Raw genomic sequence first — 20606 nt, 5'->3', positions numbered from 1 at the left:
AGAGCCCCGCCTCTGAGACGCAGAACCCCGACCGGGGGACGAAAGCCCCGTCCCCGGCACTCATAGCTCCGCCCCCGAGACGCAGACCCCGCCTCTGAGACGCAGAACCCCGCCCTGGAGACGCAAGCCCCACCCTCGCAATAGCTCCGCCCCCGAGACGCAGAGTCCCGCCCCAAAGACGCAGTCTCGGCCCCTAGACGTAGAGCCCCGCCCCCGAGAGACAGAGCCCCGCCCCCGATGCACAAGCCCCGCCCCGGCACGCAGAGCCCCGCCCCCAAACAGCCCCGAGCCCGCCCCTGCCACGGAGCTTTCTTGCAGGTTCCAAACTCGCCACTCCCACGACCCCGCCCCGCCCCGCTGGCACCATATTCCTGCCCCCAGCTGGGGCAGCCCCCTCTCCCAGCTCCTGGCTCCTGGCAGCCTCTCCTTCCTCTGCAGTCACTGCTCGTGGGTGCCAAGCCCTTTCCGTCCCCCGCAGCTTCCCCGCTGCCTGGGAACGGCCCGGAGGTCCTGGAGAAATGGAGAGGGGAGAGAGGCTCAGTGGGTAGGGGAGGAAAGGACATGCACTTTGCAACCTGCATTACATCCTCTGCGTCCCAATGCGACGTTCTGTGTATGCCTGTGTGCATTTACGTGGGAAAGGGGGGTGGGGCCAGAGAACAGGTCTAGAGGAAACACCCTATGTTGAAGACCAAGATTTCGTTCGGATCCTGACCTTTGCAGGAGTTTGCCGCCTTGCTAACAGCTTTTTTTTTCTTTTGGGGTTTATTTTGCCTCTAGGGGCTCGGTGCATGCACTATGAATCCACTGCTCCTGTGACCATTGTTTTCGATTGTTTGGATAGGACAGAGATAAATTGAAAAGGGACGGGGAGACAGAGGAGAGATACAGAGAGACACTTGCAGACCTGCTTCACCGCTTGTGAAGCGACCTTCTGCAGGTGCAGAGCTGGGGTTAGAACCAGGATCCTTCAGCGCGTCCTTGGCTTCGTACTATGTGCAGCGTCACCACCCTGCCCCCACCTTGCTAATAGCTTTAAAGCTCTTCAAAAACTAATGTTTTCTCCTTTACACTCTGGTTTATATGCAATATGCTGGTTTGAGACAGATATTCATGAGCTTTAAAAATAAAGTTATAATATTATTTGTATACCCGGGAGCCTTGAAGTCTGCTGGTAATTAAGGGAAATTTAGACTTAGAAAGACCTTGGGGGAGTTGGGCGGTAGCGCAGCCGGTTAAGCGCACGTTGCACAAAGCGCAAGGACCGGCTTAAGGATCCCAGTTCGACCCCCCGGCTCCCTACCTGCAGGGGAGTCACTTCACAAGTGGTGAAGCAGGTATGCAGGTGTCTTTCTCTCCCACTCTCTGCCTTCCCCTCCTCTCTCCATTTCTCTCTGTCCTATCCAACAACAATAACATCAATAACTACAATAATAAAACAACAAGGGCAACAAAAGGGAATAAATAAATAATAATACAATAATAATAATAGACCTTGGGAGGATGGTCGTGAGTTTGAGTTTCTAGAGAACCATGAATTGCACCTCAGAAATCTATCATCATAAATAGTGCAACTGTGCTGTAGTTGGTATCTCTTTCCTCTCACACTCTCAGCTCTTTCTTACTCCTATCTCCAAAATAATGATAAAGAATAAAAGATTAGACTGGGGAGGCAGCCCAGTGGTATCCTACATGTGTGAGGCCTTGAGTCCATTCCATGCTGGTAAAGAAAGAAGAGGAGGGAGAAGGACAGACAGACTCCTTGTTACTTCCCTTGCAGGAATGGAGAGATTTGTCTGGAAGAAATATTAAAAGCTTTCTCATCCAAATGATTCATTAGACCCGTACAGAAAGAGGTTCAGAAAGGGTAGCGCTTTCATGCTTCAGGAGATTTGGGGGAGGTGGGGTTATAGACCCAACACCCTTCCTTGTAGCCAAGAACCAACCGCTCCTGAGGACATTTTTCACAGGTCTTTAAGATAAAGGGGTTCGTGGGAACTCAGGTTCTCCAAGCTACCTTCGCACAAATTCTCACTGCCGCTACCTCTCAGGGCCCCTATCAGTTGACATTGCAAGCACCTCTCCACAATTGTATAATCGCCTCTGAGTTTCTCTCACTTCTCTAGCTTCTCCAGTTTCTCCCAGAGATGAAATGTCATCTATTAAGAATATTGTGTTGCTAATAATACCTGGGAGATCCAAAATTGTATGGCATTCTTTTCTTTGTAGCCAGCAATCTCTTACTCATCTCTGAAGTCTTTTCATTCTTTAGACTATCCTGTTCTTAGGCCTCTTGAGAGGCTGACTACCAGTCATACCCTGGAATCCAGCCCTTTTTAGCTCCTTCACTGTAGTATTAAGTGGTTCTAATGAGGAAGTTGAGAGGATATATGGATATATATATATATAGCTTTTTTTTGTTTTTTTTTTGTTGTTTTATAATTTTTAAAAAATATTTATTTATTCCCTTTTGTTGCCCTTGTTGTTTTATTGTTGTAGTTGTTGTTGATCTCGTTGTTGTTGGATAGGACAGAGAGAAATGGAGAGAGGAGGGGAAGACAGAGAGGGGGGAGAGAAAGATAGACACCTGCAGTCCTGTTTCACCGCTTGTGAAGCGATTCCCCTGCAGGTGGGGAGCTGGGGGCTCAAACCAGTATATATTGCTTTTTAAAAAATTTATTTATAAAATGGAAATATTGACAAGATCATAGGATAAGAAGGGTATAATTCCACACAATTCCCACCACCAGAACTCTGTATCCCATCCCCTCCCCTGATAGCTTTCCTATTCTTTATCCCTCTGGGAGTATGGACCCAAGGTCATTGTGGGGTGCAGAAGGTGGAAGGTCTGGCTTCTGTCATTGCTTCCCGCTGAACATGGGCGTCGGCAGGTGGATCCATATTCCCAGCCTGTCTCAATGAGGACTTTCTATAGGGCCAACTCTCACCATTTCCCCTGCCTTCTTCAGCTACTCAAAATAGCTCTGGAAAGTCAGACATAAGGAATTGCTGGAAACTTTTACTTCAGCCTAAGGCCAGTGCTACAGGAGGGAAATGACTTTGGAGAAAAGTGGCATTATTTCAGAGGTACAGCTGATCTGAATACCTTACATAATACAAAAAATAATTGTGTGTGTGTGTGTGTGTGTGTGTGTGTGTGCGCGCGCGCGCGTGCGCGCGCGTGCGCATGCTGGAAGATGAGGGTTTGTCTCAGGGTAATGTCTGAAATCATAAAAACAGAGGGGGCAGTATTTGTCTCCAACAAGTTGGCCACTCACACCATCTGTCATTTCCAGTTCATGAACATTTTAAAGACAAAGTAAGCCAGAGGCTTTAGCCATCTCCTGAGAAAATGTCTTTCTCCTGCCAGATAGACGTGCACTGAAAAGTCGTTCTTCACTCTCCCATCTGTTTTCTCAAGAATTAAAGGCTTGGGAGTCAGGCGGTAGTGCAGTGGGTTAAGCACACGCGGCACGAAATGCAAGGACCAGTTTAAGGATCCTGGTTCAAGCCCCCGGCTCCTCACCTGCAGGGGAGTCACTTCACAGGCGGTGAAGCAGGTCTGCAGGTGTCTGTCTTTCTCTCCCCCTCTCTGTCTTCCCCTCCTCTCTCCATTTCTCTCTGTCCTATCTAATAACGACATCAATAACAACAATAACTACAACAATAAAACAGCAAGGGCAACAAAAGGGAATAAATAAATAAAATTTAAAAAAGAATTAAAGGCTTAACAAAAACGTAAATCAAACCTTACAAAAGTGTATCCGTTACAATGTGCAAGGACCTGGCTTGAAACCCCTGGTCCCCACCTGTAGGCGGGAAGTTTCACAAGTGGTGAAGCAGTGCTGCAGGCCTCTCTCCCCCCCCCCCCATCTCCTCCTTCCTCTCCATTTCTGGCTGTTTCTATTAAAGAAATTAAAAAGATAGTAAATCTTAGAAACTGAACCCTCTCTCCAGGTCACCTGAGTGTTTAAGATTCATATGCCATCACCCTGTCCAGAACAGCAATGCACTTCTCCAGGGAGATTTTTACATTGTCTCCCAGCCTTAAATTCACTTACCCTACGACCAAGTCTTACTCCCTCTCATTTCACAAATGGGATAACTAAAGTCCCATTGGCTATGTTTTGTTGATTCTCATCAATTCTGACAATAGTAGTCTACTAGAATCTTGGCTGAATATGCCACTGTAACTCCACAGGAGAATTTTCTTTTCCCCCTCTGTCCATTTCTCAGCCCATCCTCAGTGTTAGAAGGCAGAACACAATCTAATCCCTAAAAGTTCACCCGTGGTGAATCTTATACCTACATTAAGCCCCTGATCCATTAGTCTGAACACTTATTTGATTTCTTCTTGCTGCTTCAAAACGCACAACTCTTTGTTTACAATCTAAATCCAAAACTTCTGCCAAAGGGTTCGACGGGGTGCAAGCCTTTACCACATGGGAGGCCCTGGACTACCCAGGCACCACGTGAGAACGTCACTGAAACCAGGGGATGCTACATGGATGGCGAAGCAGTGTTTTGGTATCTCTCTCTGTCTCTACCAGAGAAGTTATTCAGTAGTGTTACCCTCAGTTCATTCCTGGGCACCACACTGAAAGATCCTGTTGAATTGCATTCTGGTACAAATCCTTTCCACTGTCTTCCCCCCTAAATTTTCTTCAAAGTGAAACATGTTGAAAGATGTGATTAAAGCACTTCATTATATCCCTACAATCGCAAAAAATAAATTTCTTCTTCAAGTATTTTTGAGCCTTTTAATATACATTACAAATATTTTAGACCGACCACATCTTGTGTGTGACATATTTACAAAACAGAAAATATATTACAATACATATGAACAAAACAATGAATCTTATCAACAACAAGCTTAGTCACATCAGATATTTAAAAGGAATGCAAAACCTGTTGGTTTTTTGCATATAGTAGAATTTTGAGATAAACAGGGATCCAGAGTTATAATTTATCTGGAAAAGAGGTGGAGAAATCTGAAATTTAAGTTAGATAAGTTTCTTTCTCCTTGCTAATTACTTAATGTCTAATAACATTTTAAATTGTGAATATGGATGAATTATCCAAACATGATACAAAGTTAATATAGGTCTATCATTTCAAAATTTACGTGACATTCACATAATTTCCTTTTGTTACCATTTTATACTGTAGTTCACACAAATATCTACAAATATGAATGAATGAGAAAAAAAACAGATCACAGCAACATGTCTCACATTCCGGTTTTAAATAAGACAAGCACATACTGGATCAAACATTATTTTATAATACATTAATAAATAACTAGTTTGTTATGCTTACCTTGAACAGTTTACAGCTGTATATTTCAAAAAACAAAACAAAAAAAGAATATGTCCTGTGAGTTCCACATTATTAGTCAAAGGGAAAATAAATAATGAACTTTTATAACCAACAGACAAAAGTTCTATACAAAACAAAGGATTTCTGACATGCTGCTTTTCAAGTACAGTTTGCCACAAGAAAATTAAAATAGAAACAAAAAAAATGATTGTCTTAAAAAACAACATTTGAAAGCTTTTCACAATATTGAGCAGGAATCGCTAAAGATTTGCATGGAAACCTGTTTTTGCCCATCTGCTTCGCAAATGTGGACTATGGACATTACGAATGGATACACCAAGAGAGGTCTGTTAACATCACAGGATAACTCGCCTCTCTAAGTTAGAAACAGCCAGAAACAGGAAGAGAAATTCAGCCTGTAGGAAGTGTGCAACGGTCTCGTTTTTTTTTCTTTTGCTTTCACATTTGTCCCCTGGTGTTAGTGCTTTTCTGTGGAGCTCCCAACTGCTTTTAAAACAATAAACCCCACTGTAAGAACCCAAAGGGTCTGGACCCATAGGGTAGGGAGGGAAATCTGGTTCCTCGAAGCAAATCTTGACAAGTCACCTGACTGAGTTTCAGTCTGAGCGGAGAACAGCGCTCGTACAGTGACTCCACCGGTTTCTTACTTATGTTCAGTGTTGGCTCCTTTTCTCTCACCAGGACAATACATAAACCTAGAAGACACTTGAGTCCATACTAGATCTTGGTCCTGCCAGATTACTTCACAACTGTCTCCAACTAAGAATGCTCAGTGTCTTGGCTAAGCAAAAGCAAAAGCATTAATTCCTGTAACAAAATTAAAGTTTCTTTCAAATTTTACCATTCTTGTTATGGTATTATGATTTAAAAAAAAAAAAAAAAAAAAACCACAATTTTCTAAAGAGAACAAGTAGCCAACTTTCTGAACAAGAATAAAGATTTCTACACCCTCACGGTCTCTGTACTCATTAGTCAGCACTTACACTAATTTTTAGCTTATCCAGGAAAAGTTGGTGGCAGTCATTAGCTTATAGTCTAATCACTGCCCACAATTCAAGTTCTTTTCCATCTGCTGTTCTTTTTTGATAAAAGAAGTATACAGTATTATGCTAAGACAATAGTAGATTTCCATTTAAAAAATACTTGGTGTTTATGTTCTTGGAGTCTATGTTGTTCAAAATACATTTTTTCAATAACTCCTAAAAATCCCATTAGTTAAAATACACCATGAAATTCCATTATCACCACTTTTACTCATCAGTCCTTCTCTCAGACAATGAGATGGGATTATGCCTTCCATGGTCTCTTTTTTCCACAAAAATGGCTGACTAGGCTCACAAAATGGCCGACTAGGCACCTCACAGAGTAGGCTGGAATGTTGTGATTCTACCAAGTCATCTGACCAGAAATTCCTCCTCTGCTCTGAACCTTTTATGATGGAGGCTTGAGAAAACAAATAGCCACATTCCTTACCAACAGGGAATTAATTCACAAGTAATTTAACAGCTTACTACTAGATACATGTTACTGGAGTTTTGGGTTCATTTGTGACAACCTCAGAATCAGTGACACACGCTAAGCATTAGCACAGGTCTGCAGCCGAAATGGAAGTGCTCATAAATTAGTACAGGGGCTTCTGGCCTTGATTTTCAAATTCAGACCAGGCATCATTGAGTTCCATGAATATCATCTTTGCGTACTGTTCATAAGGTTGTCCGGTAGCCTATAGAAAAACAAAAAACAAAAACACATACACACACATTAGACACCACAAACTAAAAATTTTTATTTATATTAGAATTTTCAATAAGAATAAGTGCATTTTAAGTAACTGAAATGTTTTCATTATGTCATTTAAAAACATTTGATCAAATATATTTGATCCTAATTTCTGTGATCTTAGAACTTCCTTCTCCTAAAATACACATAGTAGACATCAGTCAGTGAGTAGAAAACAGAGACCTTATTAGATACCAGAATCATCCATCTCCATCTCCGATCATTATCTACCAATGACAAGGGTTCATGGTAATCTATGTCCAGTTGGTTGTACTTTTTTTTTAATGTTTAGTTATTTATTTCCTTTTTGTTGCCCTTTTTATTGTTGTAGTTATTGTTGTAGTTATTGATATTGTCATTATTAGATAGGACACAGAGAAATGGAGAGAGGAGGGGGAGATGGGGGCGGGGGCTAGAGAAAGATAGACACCTGCAGACCTGCTTCACCGCCTGTGAAGTGACCCCCCTGCAGGTAGGGAGCTGGGGGCTAGAACTGGGATCCTTATGCTGGTCCTTACGCTTTGTGCCATGTGCGCTTAACCCACTGCGCTAATGCCCAACTCCCCAGTTGGTTGTACTTCTAAACTTATATTTTCCTATTTAAAACACAGACATAAAGTTTAAGGGGTTTTCCTCAGCTCCTGTTTCTTTCTTTTTCAATTCATTGAAAGGTCTTGTCTCCCATTGATTCATCTATTAGACTATTGACAGAGAATGTGTAGAATTGAAAATCAAATACATAAACATCAAACACAGCCTCAAGTCATAGATGTGTGCAGTTCACATAGAAAAAGAGGACATACTTCTAGATGGTGTATTAGAAATAAGTGCTAAAAACAAAACTAAGGGCTCATACACTGTCTAATTCATTTCACTCCTGGAGGTTTCTGTGGATTGTGATTTGACTTGGTCCCTACGGTAGTTGAAGTTTCTGATACTATAGATCGTGTACATTTATACATACATACGTGTATACAGAGCTTCAATGAAAACGTGAACTGGCACAATCATCACAGTTATGAATTTATTAGTCCCATTTGCAATGCTTTGTTGCTTCTCATCGATTCTGCCAGTACTAGTCTACTACAGTCTCGGTTAAATATGTCACTGCGACTTCACAGGAGAATTGTTTTCTGTCCATTTTGCTTAGCCCATACTCACTATTAGAGGGCAGAACACAATCTAATCCTTAAACATGCATCAGTGGTGAATCTTACAGCGAAGTAAAGCCCCTAACCCATTAATGTGAACATATTTGATTTTCTTCATGCCAGTTTCAAAAAGTACAACTATTTGTTTAAATATTGCATTTTTTTTTGCCCATGGACTTTATTTTATACTATAAAGGGTCTAATAATCTGCAAAGTGAATGTATGATGTATTATGTTCTTGTCCTAAATTCCTGCGAGAAGGAGCAGACACACACAGGCACAGGGAAGGTCAGACTCACCTTGTCTGGGTGTACCACCAGCACTGCTTTTCTGTACACCTTCTTCACCTGCTCTGGCGTCACCAGGTCTGCCATCCCAACTGGTTTCCACTTGGTCTCCCCTTCCCACAGCACGGTGTGCATGGTGGACAGAAGTGCTCTGATGTTTCTCTCTTTGCCTTCAATCCATTCTAGAATCTGAAAAATGCAACGAGAATTCAGAAGTGCAAATGTGTCTGTGTCTGTAAGGTCTCCATCCAGACAGAAAATTCCTCCTCGTTCTAGCAACATGAAAGCCCTTAAAGCTCTTGCAAACTCTGAGATATTTCCTCTACCTGAATGCTTTTATGCATTTGTCTTTCTGGCCAGTATCCTTCAAAGCCCTGCTCAGAAAAAGACATGTTGCATCCCCTTCCCCAGGAGTTTGCTTTTCTGCCCCAAAGCAGGGCTAATCACTCATTCATTCCTCAAGTATAAATGCAAACAGAACGCACACTACCTGTCCATGAACTTTCTATGTCTATGAAATAAATACAGGGGGTAGAATTTCTGGTATATAAACTACTTTTCTGTTTATTTTGTCTCCAGGGTTATCTCTGGGGCTCAGTGCCTTCACTATGAATCCACTGTTCCTGGAGGCCATTTTCCCCATTTTGTTGTTGTTATTGCTGTTGTTGTTGTTGTTGTTGGATAGGACAGAGAGAAATCAAGAGAGGAGGGGAAGACAGAGAGGGAGAAAGAAAGACAGACACCTGCGGATCCGCTTCACCTTTTGTGAAGCGACCCCTCTGCAGGTGGGGAGTCGGAGTCTCGAATCAGGATCCTTAAAGCTGGTCCTTGTGCTTCACTCCATGTGCACTTAACCCAGTGTGCTACCTCCCAGCCCCCAATACTACTTTTAAACATGTACAGTCACATTTTCTCCCAAATAAATCTTACAGACTTCTAAAATCAAAATTAGATAAAAGTAGAATTGCTTTGTATAAAGCTAGAGGGAACCACCTTCTGCACCCCATAAAGAATATGGATCCATACTCCCAGAGTGAGAGAAATGTTAGGCAAAGATAACCAGAGGGCTCTAAACTCCAATTCCATCAAGATCCAGAGAAGAGGAAAAAAGGATAGACATTCAGAAGTAGTAATAGGTGTGGGTGTGTTTTAGAAAGGAAGAAAGGACAGGACCATAGGGAAAAAAATAAGTAAATAAATATAAATACAGACAGTTGTAGAAATGATAGGCAACCCTTATCTGTGGCCTTGGGAGAACTACTGTAATTTATAATTACAATTTTGTAGACAAATATTAAGTCACTAATAAAATAAAATAAAATAATAGAGGGGATAAGGGCTAGCAAAATAGCTCATCTGAATAGTGCACATGCTTGGTCACGCATATGACCCCAGTGCAATAATAATAATTTTTTTAAAAAAAAAACAACTCTAGTGAATCAGTAAGGAAGCCAGGAATCTCACCTCCCTAAGATGCCTCACACTTCCTCTCCCTCCCCAAACATCTAGGTGTGATGCCACAGGAGTTAGAAACTTCCAGGCATATCAATTTTTCTCTTACTATTGAAGAGAAGATTCCGACTTTTAGTCCGCCTGCATGTTAGCTATCAGGCTCAGGCAAAAATTACTAAAGTCATAGGCCCCTTGGAACATACCTAAGATAGACTTCCTAGCCTCTTCCCACACAAAGACCTCTCATTTCATTTGCTCTATTCCTACCTTTGGGTTCCTATTTATTGAACAATTTGTCCTACTTTATATCTTATGGCCTTTCAGTCACCAAGTTGCAGATGCTACAATGATTCCATCCTGACCTCTCTGGGCAGATGACTTCACTAATGTGTCCTGGAATCTCACCTCCCCAGAACCCTACCCCATTAGGGAAAGATAGAAACAAGCTGGGAATATGGATCCAAATGCCAACATCCATATCCAGTGGAGAAATAATTACAGAAGCCAGACCTTCTACCTTCTGTACCCCATAAAGAATTTTGGTCCATAATCCCAGAGGGATAAAGAATAGGAAAGCTTCCAATGGAGGGGAGAGGACATGGAACTCTGGTAGCGAGAACTGTACCCCTGTTATCTTACAATCTTGCTATTCATTATTAAAATCATTAATAATTTTTTTAAAAAATAGAAGATTCTGATGAGTTCATTTGATAGGATCTAATACAGAGTGCTCAAGGTAAAAGACAGACTATTTTAAATAATGCATTCCTTTTTTTTTTTTTTTTAAAACTAGAACACTGCTTGGCTCTGGTTTATGGTGGTGCCAAGGACTCAACCCGGAACTTTGGAGCCTCAGGGATGAGAGTCTATATAATGCATTCTTTTAAAAAATATTTATTTATTTATTTATTTACTTTTGTTGACCTTGTTGTTTTATTTTTGTAGTTATTATTGTTGTCATTGTTGGATAGGAGAGAGAGAAATGGAGAGAAAAGGGGGAGACAGAGAGGAGGAGAGAAAGATAGACACCTGCAGACCTGCTTCACCACCTGTGAAGCAACTCCCCTGCAGGTGGGGAGCCGGGGGCTCGAACCGGGATCCTTATGCCAGTCCTTGAGCTTTGCACCACCTGTGCTTAACCCACTGCACTACCGCCCGACTCCCTATATAATGCATTCTTAAGATCACAACCTACAGATTTATCTTGAGCTCTGAAAGTCATCTGAGCAACACAAATCACCTTGTAGCACCACTGCTCATTTGAACAATCAAGGAAATTCTATAGTATCACATGGTGGAATGAAATGCATTTCATTCAAGAAAGTAAACATGGTGTACAGCCTTCCTCAGGTTGTGTGGGACTATGCGAAAGCTTGGTAGAGCTTAGGGAAAACTTCCCCCATCCTTGGATGGAGGTCTGGAAAAAGACACCCCCTTGTTAGCCTCTCTCACAGAGATGAGCAAAGGGGAAAAAGTCTCCCAGACTCAGTTTCCCCTTGTAAGACTCTCAAGCCCACAGAGATCTCACAGTTTCTCTCTGCTAGCAGCAGGCCACATGGCTTCTTGCTTTAAGGTTCATTCAAAGTTCACAAAGTCACCAAGAGTTCACACAATCATCTCACTTTTGATCACAAAGGAGAACACACTCCATCAAACACTTCCTGGACACCAGACAGTGAAGACCCAAAACACTATTTCCTTATGTGCTTCGATATCTATGATTTACATCAAGCCTTGTTAACTTCTATCTCATCCTACTGGTTTAACCTCTATGCTTCTCTCCAATGCCTTTAGATAATTAACCTCTTTGCATCATGGAGAATAACGCATCAATTCTTATCATACCAGCCCCGGACCATAGGGGCAAGTTGACCTTTAAGAAACATGTAATTTATGATGTATTTGAAAAATGTTATTTGTTTAAATCTCTATATAAACCCAAGCCCACCCCCACATAAATGAGAGTGTACCAGAATCCTCCCCGGTGTCTCTTGTCTATATTGCTGAGCCCTCGAGCTAGTGAGGAGGAACCGGTAAGCTTACCTTCCTGGCTGAGAGTCACCCCACGTGGGCCCCAACAAGGTTGCTCTGCTATTATCAAACAGAGTTGCCCTTAAGTCAGAAATGCAGAGACCAACTGAAATGTCACAGTGGCCTGAAGCTAATTCAGGACCTTTTACACAGTCATCAGTCCCATGCTGTCACTCTCTACATCTGACCTTGTTTCTTTCTTTCTTTTGCCTCCAGGGTTACTGCTGGGGCTCCTGGCCCCACTGCTCCTGGCAGCCATTTTTTCCATTTTATTGGATACTACAGAGAGAAATGGAGAGAGGAGAAAGAGGTAAAGAGGTAGAGAGAAAGAGAGAAAGAGAGACACCTGCAGACCTACTTTGCTGCTTGTGAAATACCCCCCCCTCCACAGGTGGAGAGTGGGGGCTCGAACCCAGACCCTTGCACTTCAAACTACGTGTGGTGCTTAACTGGGTGAGCCACCACACAGCCTCCTTAGGTTGTTTATCAACAGGGTAATTCCACAGTGACAGAGACTCACCTTTAATCTTTCGGGATCCATCTCCTTCGCCATTTCTTCCTTTCTCATCTCAGCTATTGTCCGAGGCCCCTTTCTGTCTTTGTGTGCATTGAAACCTTGGCTAGACAGCAGGTCTTCAAAATCAGCTGCCTTTTGTTTCCCTTCTGCAACAAAATTTTTGAGAAATCATAAAGGTGTTTTACTCTGAGTCAGGAAGGTAGCTTAGCAGGAAAAGTACATGCATTGCATAGGTGAGGCCCTGGGTTTGATCCCTGGCACCATATAAAGGCAAAGAAATACCAAAATCAAATAGAACATTATAAACGGGGGAGCGGTGCTCAGGCCTCTCTGCTTCTACCCCTGTAAGAAATCACTATAGTGTCATATGATCTGTTTGTGACACTAAGAGTCTTTAGGGTACTTGCATTAAATTCCCAGTGGTTATTATCACACTGGGGTTGGAGAGCATCTGACTGTTCAGGTGGAAATGGAATTGGCTTTAGTCTCTAGGTTTGCGATAGATATCTGATATGACTCTGGGCAGATTCCTAAAGTTCTCTAGACTTTTGTTAGCTTTCTTTGTAAAAGGGTCATGACAGTCATCCTTACCCACATTCGAGGATCCTTTGCCACGTTCACTCTGAGCTCCAGGCACGGAGGAGAAGCTCACGTTGTAGTTGGGTCGGTTCTGGGGGGAGGAGTGAGGCATGCCCGGCTGTGGCTTGGCCTGTGGCTGCTGCCAGTTGTAGCCACCTCCCTGCGGCCACCCTCCACCCATAGGCTGTGGCGAGGCTTTCTGAGGAGAGCTGAGAGGAGGGAATCCTCCACCTAGCCCCGTTGGTGTGGTGGGTTTGCTGGCAAATGAAGAACTACCTACAGGAGGCAAAAAAAGAAAAAAGAAGAAAGAGAGAGAGAGAGAGAAAGAAAGAGAGGAAGAAAGAGAGAGAGTAAGAAAGAAAGGGAGAGAGAAAGAGAGAAACAAAAGAAAGAAAGAAGGAAGGAAAGAAAGAGAGAAAGAAAGAAAGATGGGAAGGGGAAGAAGTTAATTTTCAGTTGAGTACTCTCAACATCTCCTATCCTGTTACTGTTGGTAATGAATTCAGTGGAAATTGTCTTGACCGAGGGCACTATTAACTCTCCTTATAGTTAAAGGAACTACAGACATACAATTCCTTTTAAAAGCTGAAAAGTCATTTTTAGGTTTGCATCAAATGCTCGAGATTTTCCTCAGATGAACAATCTTCTGCTCAGAGCAACTCAATGGTTTGCTCACAGACATCTAAGAGAAAACGGCACAACTGCGACTTCCATTCAAGCCCTTGATGCCAAGTTAGATGTCTGGCCCCAGGTATTGTGCCACACCCTTCCTTCAAACCTCCTAAACACATTCCATTTCTTCATTAGAATAAAACAAAACAAACAAACAAACAATACCAAATTCCAAGAACAGAGCACAAGATGTTCACCCTTTCAGGTACTGTTTAAACTGTAGTTACCAGAATTCATCATCGTTTTAAGTATAAGAAAGGTTAGTGCCAGGACCAGGTGGTGGAGCACCTGGTTGAGCGCACATGTTACAGAGCGCAAGGACCCAGGTTCAAGGCTCCTGTCTCCCCCCCTGCAGAGGAAAAGTTTCATGAGTGGTGAAGTAGGGCTGCAGGTGTCTCTCTGTCTCTCTCCCTCTCTATAACCCTATTGCCTCTCAGTCTCTGGCTGTCTCTATCCAATAAATAAAGATAATAAACAATAAAATAGGTTGTATTGTTACATGGAAAACTGAGAAATGTTCTGCATGTACAAAATATTGTATTTACTGTCGAATGTAAAACATTAATTCCCCAGTAAAGACATTTAGAAAAATAAAAAATAAATAAAATAAAATAAAAATATTAAAAAGAATGGTTAGTGCCCAAGAATATACAAAAATGCTTTGGAACTATATAAGCATGTTTTAATTTCACACTACTTGCATTTTATTTATTTAAAATTTTTTATTATCTATATTTATTTATTGGATAGAGACAGCCAGAAATCAAGAGGGAAGTGGGGGATAGAGAGGAAGAGAGACAGAGAGACACTTGCAGCCCTGCTTCACCACTCGTGGAGCTTTCTCTCTGCAGATGGGGACCAGGGACTTGAACCTGGGTCCTTGCTTATTGTAACATGTGTGCTCCACCAGGTGCACCACCATCCGGCCCCACTACTTGCATTTTATTTCAGAAGAATGCACACAGCTAATGCTGACGACTTTGAACAAGACAAAGGATCTGACGACTTTGAACAAGACAAAGGATCTGTTTCAAGAACGTGAATATGATATGACTTTGCACCAGGATTTTAACTAGAATCCTGATTCCATAATTGCTGGTTAAGTACTCACTGTGCACATGCTGGGTTTTCACAAAATATGAAGATCAACTGTGACTTGTGTTTAAGGGGCTGAGATGAAATCTAAAATGAGGTTTCTAAGGGCTCTTTTTACTCAAACCTGAGGTCATAGTCATAATAAAGTAACTGCCATTTATAGAGCTCTTTAGACTTGATAAAACACATTTCTGGAGAGTTGGGCGGTAGCACTTCGGGTTAAGCGCATGTGGGCACGAAGTGCAAGGACTGGCATAAGGATCCCGGTTCAAGCCCCTGGCTCCCCACCTGCAGGGAAGTCGCTTCACAGGCAGTGAAGTAGGTCTGCAGGTGTCTGTCTTTCTCTCCCCCCTCTCTCTCCCCTCCTCTTTCCATTTCTCTCTGTCCTATCCAACAACAATGACATCAATAATAACTACAACAATAATAACAACAACAATAAAAAAACATGTTTCTGTACATTACTGTCTTTATTCTACACAACACTGTTAGAGAGTAGGTAATAGTATGGACACAACTCAAAGATAAAGAAATCAAGGCTCAGAGAGATTCACTAACGTGCTCGTAATGACAATGCCAGTTCATGAAACTGAGACGTAAACACAGACAGCCTGCCTTCACACATGACATCTATGTTGCGCCCTAATCCCTTCTCAAATCACTGTACCTTTCACTACCAACTCATTCGTACTTAATGACTCTTCTTCTGATAGAGATTGTTCCTCGGTTTTCACCTGAGATGCCTCTTTCCTTCCCTAAGCAAAGTGTTGTGTTAGGGCCTCTAGACTGGGGGTCCATCTGAGGTTGGCTCTCAGCCTTTTCAGACTCATGCACTCATTCTTGTGTTTATCCGTTGATCAGAATACATTGAGCATTTGCTTGCAGTCAGCTACTGTTCTACAAATGGAACTACACATCATCCACAGGCCCTGGGCTCCATTCATGGCACACCACTCGGGAGAGCCATGGATCACACCGATGATGAAAACATACAGAACTCCAGGAGTAGTGGAGTAGTGCCTTGTTTTTGCCCAATCTCTAAAAGTGCAGAATTAAAAACTGTGTGGGGGGAGAGGGGGAAGAGCTGGCACATTGCTTGCTGATCCCTGTTCGGGTGCCAGATGCCAGGCTAGCTTTGCAGGTGGGAAACAGATGACCAGGAACTCATGGCTGAGCTGGGAATGCAGTTCAGTCTTTATTGATGAGTGGGGATGCAATGCAATCAATCTAATCTCTCTTTATTAGAAAATCCTGTCCTTTATATCTCCTGAGGTGGAAGAGGAAGTACGTAGGACAGGAGGTGGAGTGGAAAAAGAGCATGAACCAGTGGGGATTAAACGGTGGAAAACAGGATGTGACTAGGAGAGGGGGCGGAGCGAAAAGAGAGTGCAAACCAGTGGGATTAAACCAATGCCCTGTAGGCAGGGCGGGTCTCAGGTAAAGCAGTGATTATGTAAATAGACCAACATCTGCTCACCCAGTAGAGTGCACACCTTAAGAGAAGCCAGGTATTAGCTTCTTGCTAACAGATGAGAGAGAGAGAGAGCACCTGCGGGGAGGATGCCTCAAAAGTGATGGAACATTGCTATGGTGTCTGTCTGTCTGTCTATCTTTCTATCTTTCCCTCTGAATCTCTCTGTTTCTTTTCCTCTTTCTAGAAGAAAAAAATAAAGTGGCCGCTGGGAGCAGTGCAGGCCCAGAGATAACGCTGCTGAGAAAAAAAAAAAAAAAACTGCAGGGGAGGTAGCTTAGCAGATTTGTACATGGAAGAGGCTCTGAATATATTCCCTGACACCATTTAAAAAATTTTTTAAAGGTTAGTTGAATGGTTTATAGAGTATTGTTTCTCTTCTCTGAGGAAAAACTTGACTTCCTGGAGTCTCAGTTCCCAAGTCTGTAAAATCAGAACTATGTCAATATCACAAGGATACTGTAAAAACAAAGGCTCTCTCAAAGCAAATTAAAGAAATTAAGAGGCATTTTATATATTATGAAACAACCAAAGACCATATGTACACCACATACTGACACCTCACAAATACTCAGTAAATACTTAATACCAGGAGAAGGAGATGAGAGGCCCTGAATCTGAAGCTTGGAGTTGCCTCTGTCACTGGTGTTTCGGAGTGTGGAGTTTTTCTTTGCGATCACTTGCCTTTGAAACAGCCTATCTATGTGCATCTGAGAATGGAAGTCAGTTTCTGTTTTAGAATATTTTTTTTTACTATCTTCCTTCTGCAAATATATATATTTCTTTATTCAGTGAAAGGCTGAGGAGACAGTGGTAAAGCACTGCCAGAGGCCCCCAGAGTCCCACATTCAATCTCCAGCCAATTGGTATTTGGTAATATGCCAAGACTAAGCAGTTTTCTGGTTTCTCAATCTCTTTAAAAAAAAAAAGTAAATAAATGTTTTAAAACTCAGTAAAGAGGGGTAAAGCGCAAGGACCGGTGTAAGGATCCTGGTTTGAGCCCCTGGCTCCCCACCTGTAGGGGAGTCACTTCACAAGTGGTAAAGCAGGCCTACAGGTGTCTGTCTTTCTCTCCCCCTCTCTGTCTTCCCCTCCTCTCTCTATTTCTCTCTGTTCTATCCAACAATAATGACATCAATAAATACAACAATAAACCAACAAGGGCAACAAAAGGAAAAATAAATAAATAAATAAATAAATATTTTTTTAAAACTCAGTAAAGAAAAAAAAAGTAAAGAAATAAATAAGGAGTGCCTGTATTCCCATCACACTGTCACTAGCCATTAATTTATAAAATGCCATTGAATAGCTCTAACATACCAGGCTTCAGACACAGTGAGGAAGATGCAGACACTCAGGGGCCAGGCAGTGGTGCACCAGGTCAAGTACACACATTACAGTGCACAAGGACCTGGGTTCAAGCCCCTGGTCCCCACCTGTAGGGGGAAAGCCTCACGAGAGGTAAAACCCACAGGCCCCTGTCACCCTGACTAAAAGCGAGGGCACCGTTAGTGTGGGCTGTCACCCAGGAAGCTCTTACAACTTCCTGTCTGCAGGCCATAGTTAGACGAACTGAATCAGAAGATCTAGGGAGAGAACTAGGGTTTGGATGTTTGCTCAGGATTTTCCAATATGAAATCTAAGAATGGCATAATCTGTTGACTTTTCTGCTTGTATTGGAAGTTTAAGTTTTACTCTAAACAATTCTGACTTCTATGGTCCGGGAGGTGGCACAGTGGATAAAGCATTGGATTCTCAACCATGAGGTCCTAAGTTCAATCCCTGGCAGCACATATACCAGAGTGATATCTGGTTTTCTTTCTCTCTCTCTCTCTCTCTCTTTCTCATGAGTAAATAAATAAATTCTAAAAAAATAAATACCCTAAAGCAACCAGAAGGACAGAAATCACTAAAGTTAGGGCAGAAATAAATAACATTGAGAATAAGAAAACCATACAAAAGATCAATGAAAGTAAATGTTGATTCTTAGAAAGAGTGAACAAAATTGACAAACCTTTAGCCAGACCCACAAAACAAAAAAGGGAGAAGACCCAAATAAATTGGATAGTAAATGAAAGAGGAGATATCACAACAGACACAACAGAAATTGAACATATCATGCGAGGCTTCTATGAACAACTATATGCCACCAAGTTAGAGAACCTGGAAGAAATGGACGATTTCCTAGATACCTACCAACTTCCAAAACTAAGTAAAGAGGAAGTGGATAACATGAACAGGCCCAACACAGCTAATGAAATTGAAACAATTATCAAAAATCTCCCCAAAAATAAAAGTCCTGGACCAGATGGTTTTACAAATGAATTCTACAAAACCTTCAAAGAAGAACTAATACCTCTACTTTAAAAAGTCTTCAGAAGATTGAAGACACTGGAATACTCCCTGCCAGCTTCTATGAAGCTAACATCACTCTAATACCAAAAGCAGACAGGGACACAACCAAAAAAGAAAACTACAGACCAATATCTCTGATGAACACAGATGCTAAAATACTGAACAAAATTCTATCCAACCGGATACAGCAGTATATTAAAAAGATTGTTCATCATGACCAAGTAGGGTTTATCCCAGGCATGCAAGGTTGGTTTAATATACGTAAATCAATGTGATCCACCACATCAACAAAAGCAAGGCCAAAAATCACATGTTCATATCAATAGATGCAGAGAAAGCCTTTGACAAAATACAACATCCCTTTATGGTCAAAACACTACAAAAAATGGGAATAGATGGAAAATTCCTGAAGATAGTGGAGTCTATATATAGCAAACCTACAGCCAACATCATACTCAATGGTGAAAAACTGGAAGCATTTCCACTCAGATCAGGTACTAGACAGGGATGCCCACTATCACAATTACTATTCAACATAGTGTTAGAAGCTCTTGCCATAGCAATCAGGCAGGAGCAAGTAATTAAAGGGATACAGATTGGAATAGAAGAAGTCAAACTCTCCCTATTTGCAGATGACATGATAGTATACACAGAAAAACCTAAGGAATCCAGCAAGAATGTTTTGGAAATCATCAGGCAATACAGTAAGGTGTCAGGCTACAAAATTAACATTCAAAAGTCAGTGGCATTCCTCTATGCAAACACTAAGCTAGAAGAAATTGAAATCCAGAAATCAATTTCTTTTACTATAGCAACAAAAACAATAAAATATCTAGGAGTAAATCTAACCAAAGAAATGAAAGACTTGTATACTGAAAATTATGAGTCACTACTCAAGGAAACTGAAAAAGACACAAAGAAGTGACAAGATATTCCATGTTCATGGGTTGGAAGAATAACATCATCAAAATGAATATACTACCCAGAACCATCTACAAATTTAATACTATCCCCATCAAGATCTCAAGCACATTTTTTAGGAGAATAGAACAAATGCTACAAATGTTTATCTGGAACCAGAAAAGACCTAGAATTGCCAAAACAATCTTGAGAAAAAAGAACAGAACCGGAGGCATCACATTCCCAGATCTCAAACTGTATTATAGGGCCATTGTCAACAAAACTGCTTGGTGCTGGAATATGTATAGACACACTGACCAGTGGAATAGAACTGAAAGCCCAGAAGTGAGCCCCCACACCTATGGACATCTAATCTTTGACAAAGGGGCTCAGACTATTAAATGGGGAAAGCAGAGTCTCTTCAACAAATGGTGTTGGAAACAATGGGTTGAAACATGCAGAAGAATGAAACTGAACCACTGTATTTCACCAAATAACAAAAGTAAATTCCAAGTGGATCAAGGACTTGGATGTTAGACCATAAACTATCAGATACTTAGAGGAAAATATTGGCAGAACTCTTTTCCGCATAAATTTTAAAGACTTCTTCAATGAAACAAATCCAATTACAAGGAAGACTAAGGCAAGTATAAACCTATGGGACTACATCAAATTAAAAAGCTTCTTCACAGCAAAAGAAACCACTACCCAAACCAAGAGACCCCTTACAGAATGGGAGAAGATCTTTCAATGCCATACGTCAGACAAGAGTTTAATAACCAACATATATAAAGAGCTTGCCAAACTCAACAACAAGACAACAAATAACCTTATCCAAAAAATGGGGGGAGGACATGGACAGAATATTCACCACAGAAGAGATCCAAAAGGCCGAGAAACACATGAAAAAATGTTCCAAGTCTCTGATTGTCAGAGAAATGCAAATAAAGACAACAACGAGATACCACTTCACT

The 20606-nt window shown here is 41.7% G+C and overlaps 1 protein-coding gene across 10 annotated transcripts in view; it reads right to left on the bottom strand.

The window, feature by feature from the left end:
* Nucleotides 1–4746: 4746 nt before the first annotated feature.
* The window catches only part of DNAJC6 (DnaJ heat shock protein family (Hsp40) member C6), a 214234-nt gene continuing 198374 nt past the window's right edge, over nt 4747–20606 (bottom strand). For all 10 annotated transcript variants that reach the window (XM_060206346.1, XM_060206340.1, XM_060206342.1 and 7 more), the window contains 4 exons: nt 13152–13415; nt 12564–12706; nt 8573–8749; nt 4747–7066 (listed from right to left, as the gene is read on the bottom strand). In XM_060206346.1, coding sequence (XP_060062329.1) covers nt 6965–7066; nt 8573–8749; nt 12564–12706; nt 13152–13415 — 686 coding nt within the window. In that variant the 3' untranslated portion in view covers nt 4747–6964. The remainder of the gene's footprint in view (nt 7067–8572; nt 8750–12563; nt 12707–13151; nt 13416–20606) is intronic.

The sequence above is a fragment of the Erinaceus europaeus genome, chromosome 13, assembly GCF_950295315.1.
Source record: "Erinaceus europaeus chromosome 13, mEriEur2.1, whole genome shotgun sequence".
In the NCBI taxonomy this organism is placed as follows: Eukaryota; Metazoa; Chordata; class Mammalia; order Eulipotyphla; family Erinaceidae; genus Erinaceus; species Erinaceus europaeus.
This window is presented reverse-complemented; position numbering and strand designations above follow the sequence as displayed.